This window comes from Malaclemys terrapin, chromosome 25 (genome assembly GCF_027887155.1).
Source record: "Malaclemys terrapin pileata isolate rMalTer1 chromosome 25, rMalTer1.hap1, whole genome shotgun sequence".
Classification (NCBI taxonomy): domain Eukaryota; kingdom Metazoa; phylum Chordata; order Testudines; family Emydidae; genus Malaclemys; species Malaclemys terrapin.
The window spans coordinates 11,848,287-11,871,668 of record NC_071529.1 but is presented as its reverse complement, the minus strand read 5'-3'; the positions used below and the strand labels follow the sequence as shown (position 1 = coordinate 11,871,668).

The 23,382-nt window shown below is 44.0% G+C and overlaps 1 protein-coding gene across 1 annotated transcript in view; it reads left to right on the top strand.

The window, feature by feature from the left end:
- The first annotated feature begins 540 nt into the window (after positions 1 to 540).
- The window catches only part of KPNB1 (karyopherin subunit beta 1), a 34,227-nt gene continuing 11,385 nt past the window's right edge, over positions 541 to 23,382 (top strand). Inside the window, exons 1-12 of the mRNA XM_054014111.1 lie at positions 541 to 731; positions 1,041 to 1,099; positions 4,076 to 4,258; positions 8,939 to 9,139; positions 11,422 to 11,574; positions 13,110 to 13,169; positions 13,494 to 13,583; positions 16,157 to 16,267; positions 17,958 to 18,059; positions 20,363 to 20,587; positions 21,190 to 21,381; positions 23,072 to 23,202. Coding sequence (XP_053870086.1) covers positions 692 to 731; positions 1,041 to 1,099; positions 4,076 to 4,258; positions 8,939 to 9,139; positions 11,422 to 11,574; positions 13,110 to 13,169; positions 13,494 to 13,583; positions 16,157 to 16,267; positions 17,958 to 18,059; positions 20,363 to 20,587; positions 21,190 to 21,381; positions 23,072 to 23,202 — 1,547 coding nt within the window. The 5' untranslated portion in view covers positions 541 to 691. The remainder of the gene's footprint in view (positions 732 to 1,040; positions 1,100 to 4,075; positions 4,259 to 8,938; positions 9,140 to 11,421; positions 11,575 to 13,109; positions 13,170 to 13,493; positions 13,584 to 16,156; positions 16,268 to 17,957; positions 18,060 to 20,362; positions 20,588 to 21,189; positions 21,382 to 23,071; positions 23,203 to 23,382) is intronic.

Here is a 23,382-nt window from a genome sequence, read left to right as displayed (position 1 = left end):
CCAACCCCGCTCTAGCCCCCCCCCCCCCCCAGCAGCCCCTGGCCCCTCTAGCCCCCCCCCCCCCAGCAGCCCCTGGCCCTGATAAGCCCCCGCCCCTCTAGCCCCCCCCCCGGCCTCATAAGCCCCCAGCAGCCCCTGATGGCGCAACCCCGCTTTAGCCCCCAGCAGCCCCTGGCCCCGATAGCGCCCCCCCCCCCTAGCCCCAGGCCTTGATAGGCCCCGCCCTCCGCGGCCCCCCTGGCCCCGCCCCGTCAGGAACTTCTCCTTGCGGCCCCGGCCTCTCCATCCGCTTCTCTTGGCCGCCCTTGCTCAGCCCGGCCAAACGGGCCAATGGCCGCGCGGCGCCGGAGCCCCGCTCAGCCAATGGCCGCGCGCGCGCGCCGGCGCCGGCGCCGGCCCAATGAGCGCCGCGCGTGCTGGGCGCTGCCAGCCAATGAGTCCGTGCAGCGGCGCGGCGCGGGCCCGGCTCAGGCATATCCCTCCGCCCGCGCGGCTGCCCGGGCCCTTCCCCCCGCTCCGCCTAGTCGGTGCGCGCGCTCCCCCCCCCAGCCGCGCGGCCCTTTCTCCCTCCGCCGCCGCCGCCCGCCACAGCCGCCGCCGCCCGCCCGCCCCCGGGGTCCCCCCCGCACCAGGAGCCGAGAGCGCGAGCGAGCGGGACCCCACCCCGTGCCGGAGCCGCGCCGCCGCCGCCATGGAGCTCATCACGATCCTGGAGAAGACGGTCTCGCCGGGTAGGGGCCAGCACGTGGGGGAGGGACGGGGGGGGGAGCGGGAGGGCGGCAGCGCCAGGCCCGGGGCGGGCGCGGCCGGGCCTGAGGGGGGGGCCGGGCCTGGGTGGCGGCGGGCGGGCGGCCGGGCGCGGGGAGAAGGGGGGCGAGGGCGGCCCTGCAGCGGGGCTGGGGGAGGGCGGCGCCCGGGGCCGGGCGCTGGCTGTGGGCGGAGGCGCTAGGCCGCGGGGGAGCCCGTTGGCCCCGCTCCGGGCCGGGGGTGGGGCCCCGGGCTCGGGCAAGTGACTGACTCCGGCTCCCCCCTCCCCGCAGACCGCTCCGAGCTGGAGGCGGCGCAGAAGTTCCTGGAGCAGGCGGCGATCGAGAACCTGGTGAGCGCGGCGGGGAGCGCCCCGCCCTGGCCCCGGCCCCGGCCCCGCGCAGGCCGAACCGCCATCAAGGGCGCAGCCCAACTTGCCGGCTCCCAGCCGGGGCGGCGGCCGGCCAATGGGGACGCGCCCGGGAGCCGCGCCGGCCAATGGGGGCGCGGAGCCGGGCCGGGGGGGAGGGGAGCGCGTTAGGTTGCGCTGCGGTGGGGCCTGCGGGCCATGTGGGGAGACCGGGCTGCACAGGGTGCGCCCGGGAGAGGCCCCCCAGGGCCGCAGGCCCTTCCCTTCCCCCCCCCCTGCAGAACCTGATCCTGCATCCTGCCCCCTTTATCTTGGGCCTGCCATGCTGGGCCTTTACCCTTCTCTGCCTGCTCTCAATCCTCCCATAGGCCGGTCCGTTCCTTCCTCGCTTTGCCAGGCCTTCTGGTTGTCTCAATCTTGGCCCTTCAGTTTTCTCTTTCCCCTTCCAGTGTCTGGATCCTGTTTACCTTTCGCTCTAGTCCCCTTTTTACTCTTAAAAGGACCTTCGCTCTCCTCTGCACTAGGTGCTTCTCCCCTCGCTCCCCCCCACATGTCTGTGACCCGGTTGAGGTAGAGGTTGAAGGTGTTACCAGTGTTGGGAGCCCTGAGGTCCACTGCCCTGGGTGGAGTTAGAGCAGGTTTAGAATGTGTTTAAGGGAAATGAAAGGCTGGGGGTCACATTGGTCCAGAGGGAAAGGGTACTCAAAAATCTGCAAATGACACACTTTCATTAACGTGTTATGAACTCTTAGCATCGTCCACGCTGCTAAAATCAAGGGGGGATTGAGTTAAAAATATGTCCTATCATTAATGTATGTTGTCTGTGTAATCGAAGCACAACATTACAACTATTACACTAAAATAAGGGTCCATGGGTCTGATTCTTAGAGTTGCTATTCTGCTTTCATCCTGGAGGCAATCTTTGGTTCTTTGTGTGAGTGATTAAAAATGGGTGAATTATTGCATTCCTCTTTGCTACTGTGAAGGTTAGTTGTCACCGACTTGTCTGATGGATTGGAGGTAATAATTGGGTGTTTAATTTTTTGGCAACCATCCACCAGCATAAATTGACAACCTATGCGAGTTACTTCTATATAATTTAATGTTAAAGGTTTGTGAAACCTGGTAATCAAAGTTGCTTACAGTTGGGCTTACAGTTTTATATTGGCTCCAATTCTCTGGCTAATTGTTTAATGAATCATAGCCCTTCACTGAAACACAAGTTTTTTTTTCTGCCTTTATTTTAGGACTCTTGCTGAGTCTTCCTGCAATGCTTTGTGTGTGGAAGCTGTGAGAACGAGTACACTACAATTGGGTTTTGGTCTGTAGTCTAGAAAAATTAAATAAATTCTAAATTAGAATTGTGAGTTTGGGCCTAGAATGAATAACGCTATTGTCAGTAGCTTTAAAAAAACAAACAAAAAACACCTAACCATTTGAGGGAGGCAGGTGTGAGAATAAATAACTGGTGACTGCTGGCTACTCTTATTTGTAGTGGATTTCCTTGCATAGTCTTCATCAAATGTATGGCATTTTGGGAGTTGAGCCCACTGTTTCCCCTCTAGGGATGTGTGTGTCCTTGCAACATTTTCACTTTCTATTCCAAAAACATCCCTTTCCTGAAAGCTTTCCCCATTTTTAATTTAATCCAGCCTTGCAAAATGTTGTGTCTCAAATATGAATACATTTTTTGATGGATAAGTAAAATTAGTTTTTTCATTGTGGTAAAAAGTGAACAAGTATATTTTGTGCCCAGGGCATTGCATTTTTCAGGATATTTTTGCAAGACTGATTTAGCTTAAAATGGTGGGTTTAAACTATATATTTGTTTTCAAACTCTGCAGTTTGGGTGTTAAAACAGATTTGATAGCTTTATTTAACTTTTTTAGGTGATGTTTTGGACCATGGAGAACACAAGTTCTTCTGTCCTTAATACCGCCTTAAAAATTGTTGCCTAGCTACTTTTAGGTAGTCTTTCTTAGGCCCTGGTTTCCAATAGAAATTTCATTTGCATTAACTACGAGTGCAGTTTACCAATTTAAAAGATTGGTTAAATGCTAGTATAAAGCAGGCAAAACTGTTTCAGGAAGACTTCTTTCCACCATGTCTGAATCACTTTTGTATGAATTGATACTGAAACCAGTGCAGCTGCATCGAAAAACACATACACAATTTTTAGTGGAGACAAGGCTTTGGTCAGTCTTGGCACAAGAGCTGCACTAGTGGAGCTCTTTCTCCATACCACACAAAGCAAAAATGTATCCAATGTCAAGCTGCCAAATTGCGAATAGTCTGAATACTAAGGACTTTTTCACTAGTTGTTACCAAAAGCGCACAGTACAAATGCAGGTTTTGATAAACGGACGTGAAAATATCTTTGACATCAGAGCAATCATGTAATAAACTTGCTCTTACGGAAATATTTTTACTGTATATAAAGCACCTGATTTGAGCTTTTAAAAGCATTAAAAAATTCCAAAAGGAAACTGGCTTGGTGCTCCCCTTGGAAAAAAGAATTATTATTTTGTATTCGATGTTGCATTTAAATTCATGTTAATTTTAAAAACCACAGACAACCTTGGATGATATAGGCCTTGGAATAGGACCTGAGTGCTTTATTTAAAGGAATACTTTAAACAGATAGTAGGATCATGGAAGGTAACTGAGTGTCTGAAGTAATCTGAAAAAATCCAAGTCTAGTTACGTTGCTTTTCAGTAGTTCAAATTAGGATCTTAACATTCATACTCTTGGGATAAAACACAGTCGTATGGTAGCAGCAGTATGCTATTGGTCAGATACTGTATAAACTGTCCAAAGAGTTTTGCTCTTTTTTGGTTGGGTAAAAGTTTAATTCTCTTTAGTTACAAAAAACTAATGGGTCAGATTCCGATTAAGAGCAGATTAGAGAAGTATGTGTTTGTATCCATTGATAAGCATGTTTTCTTCTCCTGACCCAGCCCACTTTCCTTGTGGAACTGTCCAGAGTGCTGGCAAATCCAGGGAACAGCCAGGTTGCCAGAGTTGCAGCTGGTTTACAGATCAAGAACTCTTTGACGTCTAAGGACCCAGATATCAAGGCCCAGTACCAACAGAGATGGCTTGCAATCGATGCCAATGCCCGCAGGGAAGTCAAGAACTATGTAAGTAACTTCTGTACTTCAATGAATTCCATTTTTGTCCGTTCACTTCCAAATGGCTTATCATTTTTCCCACAGTATGGCTGAGTAATGAACATTTGATCTATTTCTCACTGTTTGAAAAATCGTTGCGTTTCTTGCTATTATGGAACAATGAACCTCATTTGTACTTAATACTTTATGTTGCTGTAGCACCTTTAATCTGAGGAGCTGTTTCATAAGCATTAAATTGCAGAACACACCTGAGAGGTAGCTAAAGGATGGAAGAAGGGAACAAGTTCACCAACTCTGTAATGCAGCTATCTCTGGGGTAGAACACAGCACTGTGGGTTTTTTAATTTCTCGTAAATTGAGGTCTAGGGCTGTGTTGCTTTGGTTCAGGGTTTCTCAAACTGTGATATGTGTACCCCTGGGGGTACATGAGACCTCTCTGGATGGGTACGTGGGAGAAATTGTGTACTGGTGGATTTTATTTATTATTTATTGCATTTTCATAATAGGCTACTCAGATGAAGCTTTAAAACTCCGGGGGAATTTGTGTTCTAAAATACGGTAGTTAATTTTTTTCAAGCTATACCAATGAGAACACAGAGACACTGACATACAGAGCCCTCACCTCCAAACACCATACACCACGGGTTCAGTTGCCCAGCAACTGTCCAGTCTAACTGAGCTCGGAACTTAGTCAAGGGTTGGTTGTCTTTTTTTTTTTTTTCTTCTCAGTTGTATATGTCGCACTATATATCTGTCTGTAACTGAACTATGGGCAAATGGCTAAAGAACAGGTAGTGTTAGGAAGAACACCCAACGTATCAGTGATGAGAATGGTGGGGGTATGTGGGCATCTGGTAGATCTGGAATGGGGTGTGCAATAAGAACCTGTACTTTAGTTAATCCCCTCAAATGCTTGCAGCCTGGTAAGTACTCTTCCAGCAATGATGAGATCGGGATGTGTAAAATATGTGACAAATGTCTACTTCTGATGCTTAAATAAGCAATGTAGGACAGTGCTTAGGGAAGAATAATATGTCCAGCACCCGTTAAGATAATGTTAGGTGGAAAAACCTACCCTCTCTGTTCTGCTACTAGTTTTTCTCTTCCTTACCATGAAAAGAAGTGGGATTTGCTATTGGAGCATGGTGCTTGAAGGAGGAATTATAGGTGAGGTTTTGAGGCAAAAACTGAGACTGCTTTTGTATTTTTGTTAAAGCATTCTTCAGAAGCATATGAATAGCCAGACAGAATGATTTCTGAATGATGACCTGCAATTCCACACTTTTTGGAGGACATAGTTTTCATCACTAGTAGTTTACAGATGCATTGGGATTTGATTTTTATTCTTCATATTTGAACAGTCTTAAAAAAAAAAATTTTTTTTAAACCGTGTTAATTGTCGCATACATTGTGAAATCTCTGAGACAGGGACAGTCTTTCTGTGTGTATGTGTGTGTACATACACACTGGGCCTAGCACACTGTGGGTGTTTGCAGAATACAGTTAAAAACTATTACCGAAATTCCAGATGCTGAAAGCTACCGCTAAGTTTTGTAAAGATGTGGAGTGTCTTTGTAATCTGTCAAGCTAAAAGCTATGACCTTTGTCAGAGGAGATGGCAAGAGATTTTAGCTGTGCTAGCAAGTGGTTAGCATGAAGAGACATAATGCTGGCCTGGCAATAATGGCTTTCCAACAGATAACTGCTATATTCTTTAATGACAATGGGTCGTGCGCTCTCAGTCCTTTGTGCTGGTTATCTTTTTGACTTTTGAAGATGTATGTGCACTTGGATCTATGCAGAACTTTATAATGGGTACATTCTGGGTGCAAATGGACTACCCGTTCTGCATAATCATTTGTCTGGGATTATTGGTGTCTTTGAATGTTTAACACTTACACAGTATTCTCCAGAGTAAGGTTGGATGATTAGATAGTGTGATAATTTAACTTTTTTCAGTTATTACTTCCAATGGGGAAAAGAAGGGGTAATGCTGTTTTGATGTTTTTTACTTCAATTGACAAATGTGTGACAGGAAATTTAGTAGTTTTTGTTTTTGGTAACAGTATGATTACAGAATAACAGATCCCTAGTTTAGGAGCTGCAGTGTTGTAGAAATGTTGAAGAAAACTCATTAGTTTCATTTGCCTTTAATACTATCCCTCCAAAGAATTAAAGTAATCATCCTTTACTCATTGTCATTGGATCATTTGGTGCAAGTGATCTACTGAGAGAACTTTTTGATTTAAGATTCCTGATGACTAGCTCTTTCTTAAAAACTTTGAGAATTTTCTTATTTGTACTACCCCTTTTCCTGTTTAGAGGTTAAGTGGGAGTTGTGACAGATATGGCAATTTGCTGCAGTATCTTTGGGAGATCTTATTGAACTAAATTTAAATAGCTTTGGAGTCCATTGTATTATGAATGAAAAGTGTATATATTATTGTGGGATTATATGCGACTTCTCTGGGGGGGAGACTTGGCCAATGTAAAACCTGGGAGGTTTCAAAGTACTATTTTAAACAATATGCCAGATAAGAAGGAACTTGGGGACAAACAAAATGAAATGGGTTTCCTAGGAGACACCTGGACTGGGTGGGGAAGGGGTGAATGCAAGTTCCCACCTCCAGACCCAACCTTTTGAAGCTACACCCTGAAGAGAGAACCATTGTCTGACTGATTACATGTTCATGGTCTCTAAAGATCAAAGACCCAAGCTGTATATTACAGAAAGAGACGGACTTGTCATGAATGTGCTTGTTCTGGGCTAAAAGCGGGTATGTACTTGTAAGCACAAGGGTTAAAAAAAAAAAGTGATAAGATTTAAAGGGCTGGTTGCCTGCCAGATCCCGTGTTGGAGTTTGGGGGGGGGGTCATTTCTGGTAAGCTTATTAGCGTGCATGTGGGGATTTATTGTTTTTAATGTATTTTCTCTCATGCTTTCACTTTAAGAATAAATGTACTTGCTTAGAAAGGGCTGTGTGGTAACTTAAAACTGGGCAATACAAAGCCTTTGGAGAAAGAGCAACATGCAGATGCTGACCAATTAAGGCAGATTGGTTTGCTGGGAAACTCAGTTTAGAATGGGGACTGTGCAGCATGGGAAAAACTCTGGTCAGGATGGAGAGAGATGCCTCTCCATCCAAGAGAGGGGATGGCTGGGAGCCAAAAACCTAATAGTGGATGCCCGTGCTGGATCACAAAGGGGGAATACAGGTGCAGTTGACCTAAAGAGTGACGGGAGAGCATTGACTAATTACTGCTGTCTGATTATCAGTGGCCTAATGTGAAATGAGTTGGTGTATCCGTCCCATTCCCATCATTAAATCACTTCCATGTTTGGCTCCAACTGGTATTGTGAATACCCAACATTGAATGGCCATGGAAGCTTTTCCCCTTGTTCCTAAAGGTCAACTAAGACAATAGTGGTAGGTAGCTTGGGAGAACCTTGCAATACCACCAACAGTGCTGTACCTATTGTATGGATAAATGAAAGATCTCAATATCCAAGGCTGAGTGTTCTGCAATTACTAAAATTCTTTAAAAATAAAAAAAAATGGCAGTTATTTGCTGAAGTGGAGAGTACAAAATGCCTTTGCTGCTGAGCAAAGACTAGAAAGACTGTTCAGCAAGTCAACCAGTTAGAATAAACAGGTTTAATTTGTGCCATACTACTCTGCCAGAAGCAATTCAATGCTTCCTCTTGGGACGGTTTGACTTAGAGATTCAACTATAATAGAAATGGAAAATATTATTCACCCCCACTCAAAGATCATCTTCTCCTAAGCTGTCCAGTTATATTTTTGATTGGGAATGTCACTTATCCAATTTTTTGTGATTAATTTTTATTCGTTTTCATAATAAAAAATACAAAGAAGTAAATGAATCTCAGCATGTATATGTTTACCAAATGCTGCCCATTTCACAGGATAGCCAATACATAACTCATCAAAGCTGCAAGACCAGGGAATAGAGAATCGGACAATATTACACAGGCACAACATGTTAGGGTGGGGGGAGTAACAATTTTAAAAAAACGTACATGCACAGGCAAAACAAGGAAGGAGAGGTGGAGGGGTGGAAAGAGGGAAGGGGAAAAGCAGAGAGGTCAAGTGGAATGGAAGTTTAGCGTTGTTTGAGCCATTTCACCGTTCTTTGTCAAGTGTATCAAGAAATAGGGTCCAAATTACTTGAAATTCATGTAATTCTTCTCTAAGTTGAAAAGCTTTCTTTTGCGGATAATTTTTCTGATTTATAATCTTATAGCAGAGAAAGGGGAATTGTTCCCTTCATGGTTCGCTGTATATGGGCACTCTTCACAGAATGTGAAGGGTGCCTTAGAGAAGTGTATTTAATCATGCAGACAAATCCTGCTGCCTGGAGGGGGTAAACCACAACTCTGTCAATATAGGGGCAAACTCATTTCAGTTGCTGGGGTTAAATGCTTGTTTGTAGAGGGAAAGGCAGAAAATCTACCTGTTTTAATCCATGTTTGCAGGTAAAAATAAAATTGATCGGCTAACTCATGCTAGTTACATTTGCTATACTCTCTCTCCTCTCCCCCATCAAGTAGAGAACTTAGATTCCAATCTTCCTATATTGGGTCACTGATATCAAATAATCAAAGTGTGTAGACTAGTGAAATTGATTTGGAAAAGTCTGACTAAATTGCTGATGTTTTCTCCCCAGGTTTTGCAGACATTGGGTACGGAAACATACAGGCCCAGCTCAGCCTCACAGTGTGTGGCTGGCATTGCCTGTGCCGAGATTCCCATGAACCAGTGGCCTGAACTCATTCCTCAGCTGGTAGCTAATGTTACAAATCAACACAGCACTGAGCACATGAAAGAGTCAACGTTGGAGGCAATTGGTTACATCTGTCAGGATATTGTAAGTGCCTTCTCTTGAATATATGCTATGCAGTGTCCTCTTTCCTCACCTTTTCTCCCTTCTAAACTTGTTTTCTCTAGACAACCCCTCTAGGCTGTTTTGTTGCCTGCGGGTTGAGGATGTCTATACTAAGAGTTAGGCAGCAGAATGATTCCCCACAAAACCCACGGATGAGACCAAAGTGCAAAGAGTGGCATCTGAAGGAAGAATTGACCTGGTTTCGCAACATAAATCCAGGTCATCTTTACTAAAGTGCAGATTTAATCATGGAGTGTGCATGGTGTTCAGCCTATGGAGATGGGTGCCATTTTAAGAACCCAGATAAATGTCCTGATGAGTCCAATGATTACAACTAAGTGGTAAATGCTTACTGAGGTTGTCTCTGGGGACTGGAAAGTCTAAATTATTTCATTATATCATGGGCTGGGCTAGGTATCCTCTATATATTGACACACATATTTCGCTTTATACAGCACCTTCCAGCCAAGGACCTTAAGAAAACCGCGGTCACAATTTTTATAGACAACTTTGTTTTTAGTATCAAACTGTGTTGTGTATATAGGACAAGTGGCTGATCTGAACTGCACTTAAAAACCCTGTGTTGTGACCTAAGGCTGAAAACAAAAACTGGCTTCCTGCCTGTTTCTGTGTAAATGCCATTGAATGGTTATTTTGCCCCTTACTACACTCTGGAAAGCATACAGATGTGCTCCTTCTGAAGTGTACAGTACATCTAGTTCATCAGACAGAGAAGTTTATAAAAGCAATGGTCTAGATAGGCAAGTTTTCTGTGTAATGGCTTTCACAAGGAAAGCAGGATGGTCCGCTTTCACTTTTCAATCTATGGTCAAACATCTTGTCAGTCAGTGTGTAATAGGATAAACATGTTTTCCCCTTCTGCTATTCGTGCAGCAAGTGGGATATTTTAGGTGGTGTCCCTTTTACAGGAGAAAGGATGGAATATTGGAATCAAAGTTTGGGAAGCTTCCGTGGTAGATGGAGAGGTCTGAAGAGCGTGTAATGACTGCAGAAGGCGGGTCCCCTCCTTGAAGAGCAGAGAGACAGGGAGCAGGCAGTGAGGGAAGCCTCATAGGGTAAAATGAAGAAACAGTATCAGAAGTATCAGTGAGGACAGGGAGTGGAAGAAACCAACAAAAATAAGGCAGGAGGAGAGACCAGAGGAAAAACAGATTTTGAAAGCGACCTGAAAAGATAAGTGTGCCTCTTGCTGCACTGAGTGTCTGAAGGGTTTGAATTGCTGCCTGACTGATTTGAATTGAAAACTAAAAATTTTGTCAGTAATAAGTTCTGGGGCAAGTAAACAGGCTTGGGAGGGAAAATACTGGTACTGAGATACTAAAATGAAGAGGTGATTCAAAGTTGCAATCACTACTACTAGAATAGGGGGGCGTCAGGTCAACCATCGTCAGTTACAAATACACCCAGGATTTCTAAGTGCATGTCAGCCGTTTGTCTGGAAGACAGCAAGTAATTAAGCTTCACTAATCCATAGTGGATTTTTTGATTGTCCTGGGTTGCTGAACAGAATTTTTCCCTTTTACACTGCTTTGTATTGTGCCTCAATGTGATATTGATAAATCCTAACACAATAGCTTAGGGGCCCTTGGGACTTTGCATTCCAGATACTCATTTTTTCCTGTGGTATAAGTGGTGGTGTTCTGTATTCATAATTTAGTCCCTCCAACCCTGAATGATTAACCTCTACTACCTCTTTTGGTTATAGCTGTCCTTCCTTGCTACTGATCCTTGCATGATCCACTAGCAGTATACTACCCAACGTGGGCCTATTAGTGACACAGTGGTAGGGCTATGACCACTGATATATGCCTCTCTGCTCAAATGGTAATAGAGTGGAAATTGGTGGCAGTTTGACCTCACTATAACATAGCTGAATGAGGCAGCCTGAGGCTTGCTGACTTGAAGCACAGTGGTAATATTTAATTTTTATTTTTAATATTTGACACTTGTGATTTAAACTCTGGAATGCATTTGCTGTCCAGGTGCAGCAGACCGCCCTCTTTAAGGATGCACTGCCTTGGTGTCACAGGGAGGTGTTAAGTTGCTCATATTTGACCCCTGGTGTTTCTAGTGAACAAAAGACCTTTTGGCCTTAAAGGATTTGAATTTCCTCTGCCTGTAGAATTCATTGCCAAACTGTATGGGGGGGGGGACTTGATACGTAGGGGAGCAGGCACCTGAAAAGCGGAGATGCAATCTGCAAGCCGTCCGCTAACTTCACCACTATTTATTCCTTGTTTCAGGATCCAGAGCAGCTTCAGGACAAATCCAATGAAATTCTCACCGCCATTATCCAAGGGATGCGGAAGGAGGAACCCAGTAACAATGTGAAGCTAGCCGCGACTAATGCACTCTTGAACTCTTTGGAATTCACCAAAGCAAACTTTGACAAAGAGGTGAGTAAAGGAAGCCACCGAATTCGGGGTGCGAAAGGGAAGGAGTGAATCCATGGTCTATGATGAGAAATCATGCACCACGCTGAATTTTGCTTGATGCATCATTCCATTGGAGCTGAGACTTGGGTTCGCGGCTGTACAGTTAAAGTTTTAAAGTCTGCTGTGGTGCAGAACTACTGGGGAAGTGTTTGGAGAAGACCTAAAATGAAAAGGGAGCATCACGGACTTTTTTGGCTAAATATGAACTGAATTTCGGGTTTAGCCTGTTATACGCTCTGTGTCCTAATCAAACTCTTCTCTCTGCAATGTTGTTGTAGTAGCCTAAGGGCAAGTCTATACTACAGAATTCAGTCAACCTAAGTTACGTCGACATATAGCCATCACAGTAATTAAATCGCTTTTGCATGTTCACACTATGCTCGTTGTGTCGACTGCGTGTCCTCACTAGGGGCGCTTCCACCAGTTTAACTGCCAGGGTGGAGCATTGTGGGATGGCATCTGAAGGGCAGCAACAGTCAATGTAAGCAACAGAGTGTCTATGCTGACATGGTGTTGACCGAACTACATCCACTAAAGCACTACGCCTCGCACGGATGTGGAGTTAAGTCGGTGTAGTGGGCAAGTTTTATCGGTGAGAGCTACATCTTCATGTAGACGCTTACAGAGGTCAACATAAGATGCTTTACATCTACCTAACACTCTAGTGTAGACCAGGGATAAGCATGGATCAGCACTTCCTTTCTAGTGGTGTGACAGCAATCTAGTTTTTGACTCTACCTCTGAAATTGTGTGTGGGGGGACATTTAAAATCTACAAGGGCATTAAAGTAGGGACCTCTGCTGGCATTCTGAGTTCAGAACACCCCTTGTGTTCCTACCATAGAGATTTCATGGAAAATGGAACTAGTAATTAAACTTTTATCTTGGGATGCTTTCTTAATAAAAACCTTTCCCGAGTCAACCATTCAGCTGTTGTTGATTTCCATCGATGCCTTTACGTTTGATGAACTGGTTGAGTGTAATCCGTTCAGACTGCATTTGTAGGTGGACTTCTGCCCTCTAAATTGGCCTGGGAGTAGTAAATAGAATGTTAAATTATTATATTCCCTATCTCCTCTGAACACCTCCCAGAAAATTAGTGTCCCAGCTAAATCCGCTTTTGACACATTTTGTAATAATTGCTGAAATAATCTAGGAGACAATAGCTTTTTAAAAAAAAAACTTGCTTTCTCTAGTGCTGTGACCATATATTTTTTTTTTTTTCTGATTAGAGCAATGTACCTACTTGCATGTGACATTCAAATTTGGGATTCACAATTGCAGTGGGCTGCTTATCACTTGGAAGTCATTATGAAAACGCTGTGTGGCGAGTGGCTGCCTATATCCTGCCTCGCTCTTGTAGCAATGTAATGTTGGTGGCAGTAATTGCTGAAAAGATCAGGTGCTCTCCGAGTCAAAGAATTAAAATATAATCCCGTCGGAAGATTTTTAAACCCTTTTGCATAATACACTTCTAATTCTTTATTTCTTTTGCAGTCTGAAAGGCACTTTATTATGCAAGTAGTCTGTGAAGCAACGCAATGTCCAGATACAAGGGTAAGTGATGATATAACGGCTTGAACGGTCTGTCGCTGCACCATCCAGTGACCTCTGGAATTTTAAGTGTTATATTTAAAGAAATAGTGCTATATGATAGTACTCATTTTAACTGGGAGTAATTTTAATTTTAATAATTTGCATTGATTTTTGCTTCCCTTTGTTTTAGTCATGCTATGTTCAAGCTACAAACATGCTAATATTAAGTATTAGTCCCTGAAAAGTGTGTTGGTGACGGTTGCATGAATTCTGTATTGAGAGTAACATTTTCTTGATGTGCTCAGAAAAATTACACATTTGTTGACCCGCTTCCTTCTCTGACAGGTACGAGTGGCTGCCTTACAGAACTTGGTGAAGATAATGTCCCTTTATTATCAGTATATGGAAACATATATGGGTCCTGCTCTTTTTGCCGTGAGTACTGCAAATCAAAAATGGAATAGTGGCTTAACTCCAGTGTGCTCATGCTTGTAAACCGAGGGACAGGAACCAAGAAAATTGCTCCCCTGTGTCTCCCACTCCAACCCCTGCAGTGCAAGAACTGGAGAAGGAAGAGTGGCCTTCCACTCATGTTTCCCCCCACACTCCCCAATCTGGAATCTTTCCTTCCTAGGGTGGCTAGAACAGTTTATACATTATGATAATTTGCAGTTATAGTGGCTTTCCTCCTCAAAGAATGACTCCTTGTACTATGGACATCCTCTCCTGCAATTATATCTATTTAATTATATCATAGTGTTGTGGTGGTCACATTTTACAGATTGAGTTAGCTAAGTGGTCTCCAAAGTGGGGTGTGCAAGAGGATCCTTCGGGGTGCACGGCAGGAGGAGCGCCGCTGGAGCAGCGCCGCTTCGGCAGTTCGGGCGGGAGTCCGAGCGGCCTATTTTTTGTTTTGTTTTTTTTGCGCGCTTGGGGCAGCAAAAATGGTAGAGCCGGCCCTGCGGCGCGGCAGGGGATGCGTGCTCAAAAAATGTTTACGGATAGGGATGCGCAATCAAAAAAAGTTTGGAGACCACTGAGTTAGCTGACATGCACCCAAGGTTTTGTCGTCACTGGCAGAGCTGGGGATAGAGCCCTGAACTCCTGATTCTCGGTCCCGCGGCTTTAACTCCAAATGTATGGCAAATAGATTTTTTTTTTTTTTAATCTGAATATAAAAGCATCTCACCTCTTCACAGCAACGATTGTCAGCTATGTTCATAGCGCCTCTCCCTCTCTGTTAAGTGGATTGTAAAATAACTAATCCCAAACATAGGTAATCTAAGAAACACTCAGATACCCTCTCAAACGGGGGGTCAGGACCCCTCAGGAAGTCACGAGGTTATTACATGGGGGGGTTGCAAGCTGTCAGCTTCCACCCCGAACCCTGCTTTGCCTCTAGCATTTATAATGGTGTTAAATATACAACAAAGTGTTTTTAATTTATAAGGGGGCTTGCACTCAGAGGCTTGCTGTGTGAAAGGGGTCACCCGTACAAACATTTGAGAACCCCGGTCTTAGAAGTTCCTTATGCTTGCCCCATCCCTTTGCCCAGGATTGGATTTCTGTGTGTTTGTTTAAAGTAGGACTTCCATGCTATTCCACCTATGTGAAGAAGAAATTGGTTTTCTGCCCCTTCCTCATTGGAATTTTTTCCCCCATTTCTTCTATGTGGCAGTTGCTACTAGAGGATGGTTGGGCACTTAGGTTTTAAAAATTGCATATTCACAAATCACCTGGCAGTCCTGTAGTCACAGGGGAACTGGCCCTGGCCCTTTTCATTGCCTGTTCTTTTCCAGGCTTAGGGCACTAAAGGCTGAGTCTAAATATAAATGTGGTCTCTACGTTAGCTGCCTGGTATGGCTGCGGCTTTGAGTGGATTTTATTTTTTTACAGGAGTGCCTGCTTTTCATTTTAAGGTCTATAGCACTGCTCTTCCTGAACAATAAAAACATTTCAAACTGGATACTTATAGTACCACTATAATGCAGCCACCTCTGGGACAGAGCATTGCAGCTAACTAGCATATAGCATTACATAGTGGTGAAGGGGAAAACTTCTGTTCTTACTAAAGAGCCATAGAATCTTTAAAATCCAGGCAGAGGATTTAGGATTTTTGATTTAGGTCTCAGTTAAAGAACCACATATTGTAGATGGAACTATATTTTGAAGGGACAGTAATCCTACATTAATTTCAGATAAATAATGGAATACACAAAATTCACAAACATCGCCAATATCGCTAGATTTTTCCATGTCATAGGTTGCCTTCTGCCTCCACACCACCTTCTTATGTACCATCAAACCTGGGCAATACCTTCATAAGCAAGACATCTTGAATGTGAAAAACAGCAGGTCCCTATGCAAGAATTTCTAACAATATCCTCTCCATCTTTAGTTTTTGGTGTATCTCTTTTTTTAGGGTGGGGGGGAGGTCTTTCTACAAACACCCCTATTCCAATCAAATCCATATAACCAATGACTGGAGTCACATCTGTTAGTGCTTGGTACTGTGAACATTTGTATCTAAGCAGTGTGCATGAGCAATTGGTTGCTATTCTGTAGTTCTTAAAGGCTATTCTCCCTATTTCCCAGTCATACTCTTGAAATGTGGAGGTATTGTTTAGCAGCTGTCTCCACTTGGAACTTGTATTGGCATAGCTACATCTCTCCGGAGTGTAGATTTTTTTACACCCATGTAAATCATAGCTATCTATACCTAACCCTCAGTGTAAACAGTGCTAGTTGGACGAAAGAAATCTTCTGTTGATTTAGCTACCGTCTCTTGGGGAGGTGGATTACCTATGCCAGCAGGGGAAGGTCTTCTGCTGGCGTAGGTGGAGTCCACACTAGCGTTTCAAGTGTAGACAAGCCCTAAGAAAGACGAGCTCTCTCTCAGGCTGCCTCTTGTTTCAGGACGTCTAGGTTCCTGTACCATGCTGCCAATATGTGGTGTCAGAATGACTTGTGCTAAAATGTCCCCTTTTCTCTCTCTCCTGTTTCTGAAGATCACAATTGAAGCAATGAAAAGTGACATTGACGAGGTGGCTCTGCAGGGAATAGAATTCTGGTCAAACGTCTGTGATGAGGAAATGGATCTGGCTATTGAAGCATCTGAGGTGAGCTTGGAATTGGTGTTTGTGGGGATCAGTGTTAGGTGAGTAAAACAAGTAACCATTGTTTCGAACATTGAAAAGGAGGAACTGAACCAGGTCTGGAAGCTCCTTTGTTTTTCCAAGGTGCGATTTTTTTTTTTTTTTTTTTTTTTTTTTATTAAAGAGCTGGCTCTGAACCCTTGTGTAGCAGTCCTAGGTCCATGATGAGAGATCATGCACCACTCTGAGTATTAAGTGATGCATATCTATTATGGAAGCTGAGACTTGCGGCTGCATGGTATACAAGGCAGTATATTGGCTTCATCCATTTCCGGTTGCTGTCTTTATGAAGAGCAATTCAGTAGCAAAACTTCTCATTCACTGGCTAGACTTCTGGATGTCTGTCAAGGGTTTACAAGTAACCTTTTGTATTTGCAAGTATCTCGAGTTTGTTTAGCATCAGTAAAAGCTTTTTCTCAGCTCATTGTTTTTGGCCAATAACTTGCTCTGTCCTTGACACGCTGCCCAAATATTTCTGGGTTTCAGTGCCTTGGAAATATTTACTACAGTCGGAGCACAAGTTGCAGGAGTGTTTCCACTGTAAGTCCCTATAAGTTCCTTCCGTAAGTTCTCAAAATTTGTATCCATTGGGCTGAAATTCTTCAGGCTCAGTGGCTCTCTTGAGGTAAAAATTTTGGGAAAGCTGGAGCAAAATGCTTCTGTTCTGAGATGGGAATAGAACAGGACTTAATTTTTTTAAAATAATGGACACAAGCGTTCTAGTGCCAGAATGGCTGGGAATTGAAACTCAACAGGGCTAAAGAGATGTCTTTGAATATTCTGATGAAATTAGGTTATGATTTGGGAGTTTTGGTTATTGGAAAACAGCGTTTGTAAAGTGCATATTTTGGGCATGATTTTTAGCATTCTTTTAAAGACAAGTGAGGTCCCATATGTGTGGCTGATATGGCTGCATAGTGAACACACGCATTGGTTTGCACATTACATTGAGCTTTGTGCATAAAGTTCTTAGCACCTTGGAAAACTTAGATCTCTTGCCTCATTAAGGCTCATTGGAGCCCTTCCTCGGTCCTTGTACTGAACAGGGCCACATGAGTATTTTCTTAGGTTGAGGCTTACTCTTGCATTGTGTATAATACATGAGATTTATGGCTTGGTTATAAAAAGCAATTGGCTAAAATAAAAGTAGTTCTTATTCTTTAGAGTGGATGGATTGAAAAGGAAAATGGTGTCTTGTTCTTCATGCAGATGTTTTCTTTCCAAGAACTGGTAGTGTAAACTTCCTTCTTTAAAGGGGGCTAAATGTGTTTTTCTGCTGAATGCTCAAAATAGCAAGGGTAAAGGGACAGTCGGCACAGAGGTCTAATCTGTATGCTAAATGCCTCTTACCCTTCCTGTTTGGAGGCATTTAGTAATTGTTTAATTTGTAAATATTTGTAGTTTGTCTTCACAATGTTTGTGTAATGTGGGGAGTGGCAGCATGCACTTGCGGAGTAGCAAACTGAGCATGTGCATCAAACATTTAACTAGAGTAGAATTCAAGGAGACCTCCTGGGAAAAGAGTTCCAGCTTTTGCTGGTGATCTTACAGCATAAAGTAGATAACTTAAATCACAAATTGAATTAGATTTTTTTCAGAAGGAAAAGTGTTTCTGTGCAGCTATTGAGGATTGTTTTGTAACCTTTCTTTCTAGGCAGCAGAGCAAGGAAGGCCTCCAGAGCACACTAGCAAATTTTATGCTAAGGGAGCACTACAGTATCTGGTCCCAATTCTCACACAGACACTAACTAAACAGGTGAGTTGGAGGTTCCTTACTATATGCATTGTCTGGAGTTGTCTCTATGCACCAAGAACCTTACACTTATGGTACCAGCCTTACGTTACACAAGCAACTGCTGGAATGCTGTCAGTCCAACTATGTAGGATAGAATGCCATTAGTTAAATAATGTGGCTTCTGGTCATTGAATCAGTATTCTATTTTCATAGATGATTCACTAATGACCTGGGACTGGAAGATCCTTTAGGCTCTTTATAGAGTTGTGGAAAAGGCATGCTTGTTCTGAACACCTCATGTAGCAGTCCTTGGTCTATGATGAGACATCATGCACCACTCTGACTGAATGATGCATTATTTGTGAAAGCTGAGACTTGGGGCTGCAATGAAGCTGGTTCCAGCCACTTGAGGTGATTTCATTATTGTACAACATTTCATTAAGGCAAGTTTCCCTTTCTGATTACTGAAGGCTTTCGATAGGTTATCATGAGTCTGCAGTATCAGACTGTTTGGTGTTTGTGGAATTAAAAACAGGACATCAAGGTTTTGTTTGCTTCATTTAGAACCCTATTTTTGTTTTTTTTAAACCTTAGATTCCAAGCTCTGAGTACCACTTTTTACCACACTTGTTTGTTTTTACGAGGACTTCTCAGGGGCTAATTTAGACTGTGGAACAAACAAAACCGTATCCAAACAAAACCGAATGAAATCACTTGCTGTATCAAGTCTAGTTAACATGATATTAAATGACAGTTAAAAAATCCACGTCGTATCGAGTTCCTTTGTTTGCTTTGTCAAGTTGGAGACGCACTAGGAAATGGCTGTAATTTTTAATGGCTGTTATGTTTGAAATTGTTTCCCTATTCCATGTTTTATTGCTAACTGCCTGAATAAATAGTTCAATTACAGGAAGCTGTAAGGTTGTTAAAGAACCAATCAGGAAACATAAGTCATCCTCAGATGTGCACCTTCAAAGGAGTTAGGTTAACAATGGCAGGGCCATCAGCTGGAGGGAGAAGCTACCTAACTGGTTCCATCCAAGCTAGAATGGGTTACTCTTCCAAAGGCTAAGCCTGGGGTCAAAGGAGACCTAAAATCTCAGACCCTAGAAAAGGGGGTGGTGTTGGGTGGTGTAGAAGAGGCTATTGAGGGTGTCATGAACTGCAGCACAGAGAGAATCACTGTGGGTAGGACACACTGCTTCTTCCTGACACAGATGGAGTTAGCTGGCAAAAGAGAACTTACAAAGGTTTAGGTCAGTGGTTCTTAAACTTTTCTTTTCGCGGACCACTTGAAAATTGCTGAGGGTCTCAGCGGACCACTCAGTGATCTTTCCAAGTGTTGTTTGTACCGTTAGCTAGCTATTGTAAAGCGCTTTGGATAAAAGCGCTATATTAAACCTTAATAATTAACTTTTTTTGTTCTACAAATAAAAGCACACAACTCCTATTTTAATATCCGTAGTCTTACCTTTCTAATGCGATGGATGTGCCCTGTTTTCCCCTGCTGCGGCAGCCCTCAAGCTGGGGCTGGGAAGGAGGGGGGGTCTCTTCCCCTGCAGCCCTGGAGCTGGGGAAAGTCACATCTTTGGCTGCCTCAGCCCTCCATGTCCCAAATTCCCCCCGCCCCCTCGTCTCACCCCCCTGTCCCCTCCACCTACCCCTTATTCACCCAAGACCATCACCTCACCTTACATGTGCATCTTCTCCAGGGTCCAGGCACCTAATTAGTGGAGCCATGCCTGCGTGGCTCCATTAATTAGGTGGGTGGCCGCCCAGGTGCGCACCTTAAAGGGAACTATCTGCGGACCACCACAGTTTGAGAACCTCTGGTGTAGGTAATACCCATGCATGTAGACCTTTTATTGTGTTTATGCTTTGATCTAAATGATTTTATCTTCTGATGAAAGATTAACATTTTGTTTGAAGATGTTGTTTGTGTTCCTGCAAAATTATGCTCTCATGGGCTTCTGAAGGGAAACTCGTACAGGAGCCAAAACAGAGTTAACATGGTTGGGAACCCAGAGATCCATTCTGAGTGGTTGGACCATGTGGTTCCACCCAGAGTAAGATGCCCATCACCTAAAGGGGTGCACTCATGAGAGACTAAAAGGGCTCTAGGGTGCAGTTTGCCCATTTATTGACATTTACCTTTTTAGGTTTGTAGTGTGGACTGAATTCATGTCAAAACACAGTCAGTACCTGTTCATATTCCTTGTCCTTGGATCCAGCAAGATAGTTTTATCTGTAAGTGGTAGAAGCAAAGCTCTGGTTGGTAACTGATACTTTAGCTAAGAGTGACCCAAGTGTTCTTCTCTTCCCAGGATGAAAACGATGACGATGACGACTGGAATCCCTGTAAAGCAGCTGGCGTTTGCCTCATGCTTCTGGCAACCTGCTGTGAAGATGACATTGTTCCTCATGTGCTGCCCTTCATTAAAGAACACATTAAAAACCCAGATTGGCGATACAGAGATGCAGCTGTCATGGCTTTTGGGTGTATTTTGGAAGGGCCAGAGCCCAACCAGCTCAAACCACTAGTTATTCAGGTCAGACCAAGTTTTTCTTGGAGGTTGGCTTGCTTGAACAAAAATATTTGACTTCATGTAACTACTTTGAGTACTACCCAGGAAGGGAGATCAGAGATCATGGTTGTGTGTAACCCTTCAGTTTTGCTCAGTTGCTGAACAACCTGCAAAGGAGATTTTTAAGACTGTAAATTTTAGAATTGTAACATGCGAGCGTTTGCATGTATTTGGCAAACTCTTGTGATCAGTTGGAGTAGCTATCCTTAGAGCAGGAACACCTTTGTTTGTGCAGCACATGGAAGGCACACTCAATCCACACAGCTTTGGTTAGCGCAGGCTGTTAACCCTGTGTATGTTAGCTCTCACTGTGAGGCAATATGTAGGATCTGAGAATTGAAACTTGTAGGGTTCAGTGCTCCTGGCCTTGTCACTAGGAAATACTTTACTTCGTGGCCCTTCTTTACATCCAAAGGTGGCTTCTTAGCTCGGGGGTCCCATTTATTGGTAGACCATGGAATAAATACTCTGAAAAGACATGCCCATACAGCTGCAGGCTTAGTGGCATCATGCAAGTGAATTAGCGATGATTCTGACTTCTTACTAACTTTGTGGTTCTGTCCTAGGCCATGCCCACTCTAATAGAACTAATGAAAGATCCTAGTGTGGTGGTTCGAGATACGACTGCATGGACGGTGGGCAGGATCTGTGAGCTGCTCCCTGAAGCCGCCATCAATGACATTTACCTCGCTCCGCTGTTGCAGTGTCTCATTGAGGGCCTGAGTGCTGAGCCCAGAGTGGCTTCCAATGTGTGCTGGGTAAGGCAGGACCCCACTGCTATGTGACAATATGGGCTGGGCTTCTACCAACAGGTGTGGGGTTGAAGGATTTACTTACCAATTCTTGTGCGCACACCTCCTACGTAAACCAGAGGCGTTCAGCAGCCTATGGGGTACTCACTACATTAATGTGAAGAGATGACTGACTTGTTCATCCACCACAAGAAACCTTGTGTGAACAAGCCTCAAGTCTGGACTGCCGCACTCTGGTGGGACAGGAAAAAAGGAAGGGTGCTGATGAGGAGAAAGCTAACTGGAAAGGTGCTCAGGAAGGGAACAAGTGTGACGTTGTCTTCAGTTTGAAAATGCTGGGGAACTACTCTTCCCTACAAAGACCTAGGGCGGTATGGTAACTCTATAAGAGAGAGGTCTTCAGATGACTTTTTTTAATGCACCCTCTTTTTGTATTGTCTAGCCTCCCTTCTCAGGCAGCCATGGCTGCTCATTCAGCTGAGAGAGAGACAGGATATTTTCTCTCCCTATTAGCTGAGTATACTTCCTCTGCAGCACTAACTCGAGGAACATGAGGTGCATCTCGTTCCCTTGCATACGTTCAAGCTGTGTTATTGCCAAACCACTGGGCTGGTTTGGCAAGTTCAACTTTATCTTCTTCCTAATGCATTTAATATTAGGCAGCTTATCTGAACAAACATGTAGCGTCATTGCAAGGAGGAGGCACGCCTCACTGCATTTTAACCAATTAACTACTTCTGCTATACTGTTGAGTCCTTTCGTTCTGTTCCAGCAGACATGCGTGAGGATTATGGTGTTAAATCAAGTGTTAGGAGCTGTAGAATTAAAAATTTAATTTTCCTTAGTACATTTTCTCTGCTGGTCCCAGGAGCTTAGGGGCCTCTGGTCAGCCAAGGACTCTTCCTGACCCCATTGACCCTGGCAAAGGCTCATGTTACTGGGGCATTTTTCTTCTGAAGAGGTGAACGAATGTAAATGTTGCAAATGGAAATGAAAATCATGAGGCTTTCACCTTTTCATCTGTTCAGTTCTTTTGTCTTTTAAGGCAGCTGCAGTCACTGCCTGGCCCTGCAGCTGGCAATGTTAGCCTTCTCTCAGGCCTTGTCTAGACTAGGGTTTTAAAGTGAGATGATAGCACAAGTTAGCTAACAGGTGTCCATTCACGTGTTAAAAGCTCATAGAGTAAGGACTGTGTGCCTTTACAGGGTAGGCTATTAACACCTCTTATATCCTAGTCTAGACAAGGCCTCAGGCTTCGTTATTGCTTTGAAACTTCACTGTGCTTGGGTAGTTGGCCATGGGGAGGAAGTCATTAGTCCTGCCCTTGGCCTTCTCTGTGGGTGACTTCGATAGCTCCTAGTGTTGGTGCGTGGACTTCCTGCCCCTCACTTGCTAATGGACTATAAACAATGGCAAGTTTTCTTCCTGCTAGTCAGCTTGTTTCATATTGTGAGCTGAATTCTCATTCCGCTGACCCTTTCCTATTGTTTTTGGCAAATGAATTTGGCCACACATCGCCGTTTCTCCTAACCCATTGATGCTGCCATGGAAACGAATGGGCAGGCTGACAGATTATTACTTTAAATGTGTCACTTGCAATCCCTTAAACTGGCAAGGGCATGTATGTGGCTGCGCTAGTTTGCTGTTATGATCAACTCACTACATTGTGGAAACTGTGATTTGTTCTGTATTTCAGGCCTTCTCTAGTCTGGCTGAAGCTGCCTATGAAGCTGCAGATGTAGCAGATGATCAAGAAGAGCCAGCAACCTACTGTTTATCCTCCTCGTTTGAGCTAATAGTTCAGAAACTCCTGGAGACCACAGACAGGTACTCTCCAACAGCTGTCCTAATCGCTGCAGAAATGCCTTTTTTATCCTCCTGTCCCGCTCCTGTTGCCTCCTAAAACTCTCATGTGAAGTGATGTGTTAAGGGTGTCAATTCGTCATGGCCTAAAATTTGTGTGACTTGGAATATCTGATGTCAGTTCCCAAGAGAAAAGTCATATTT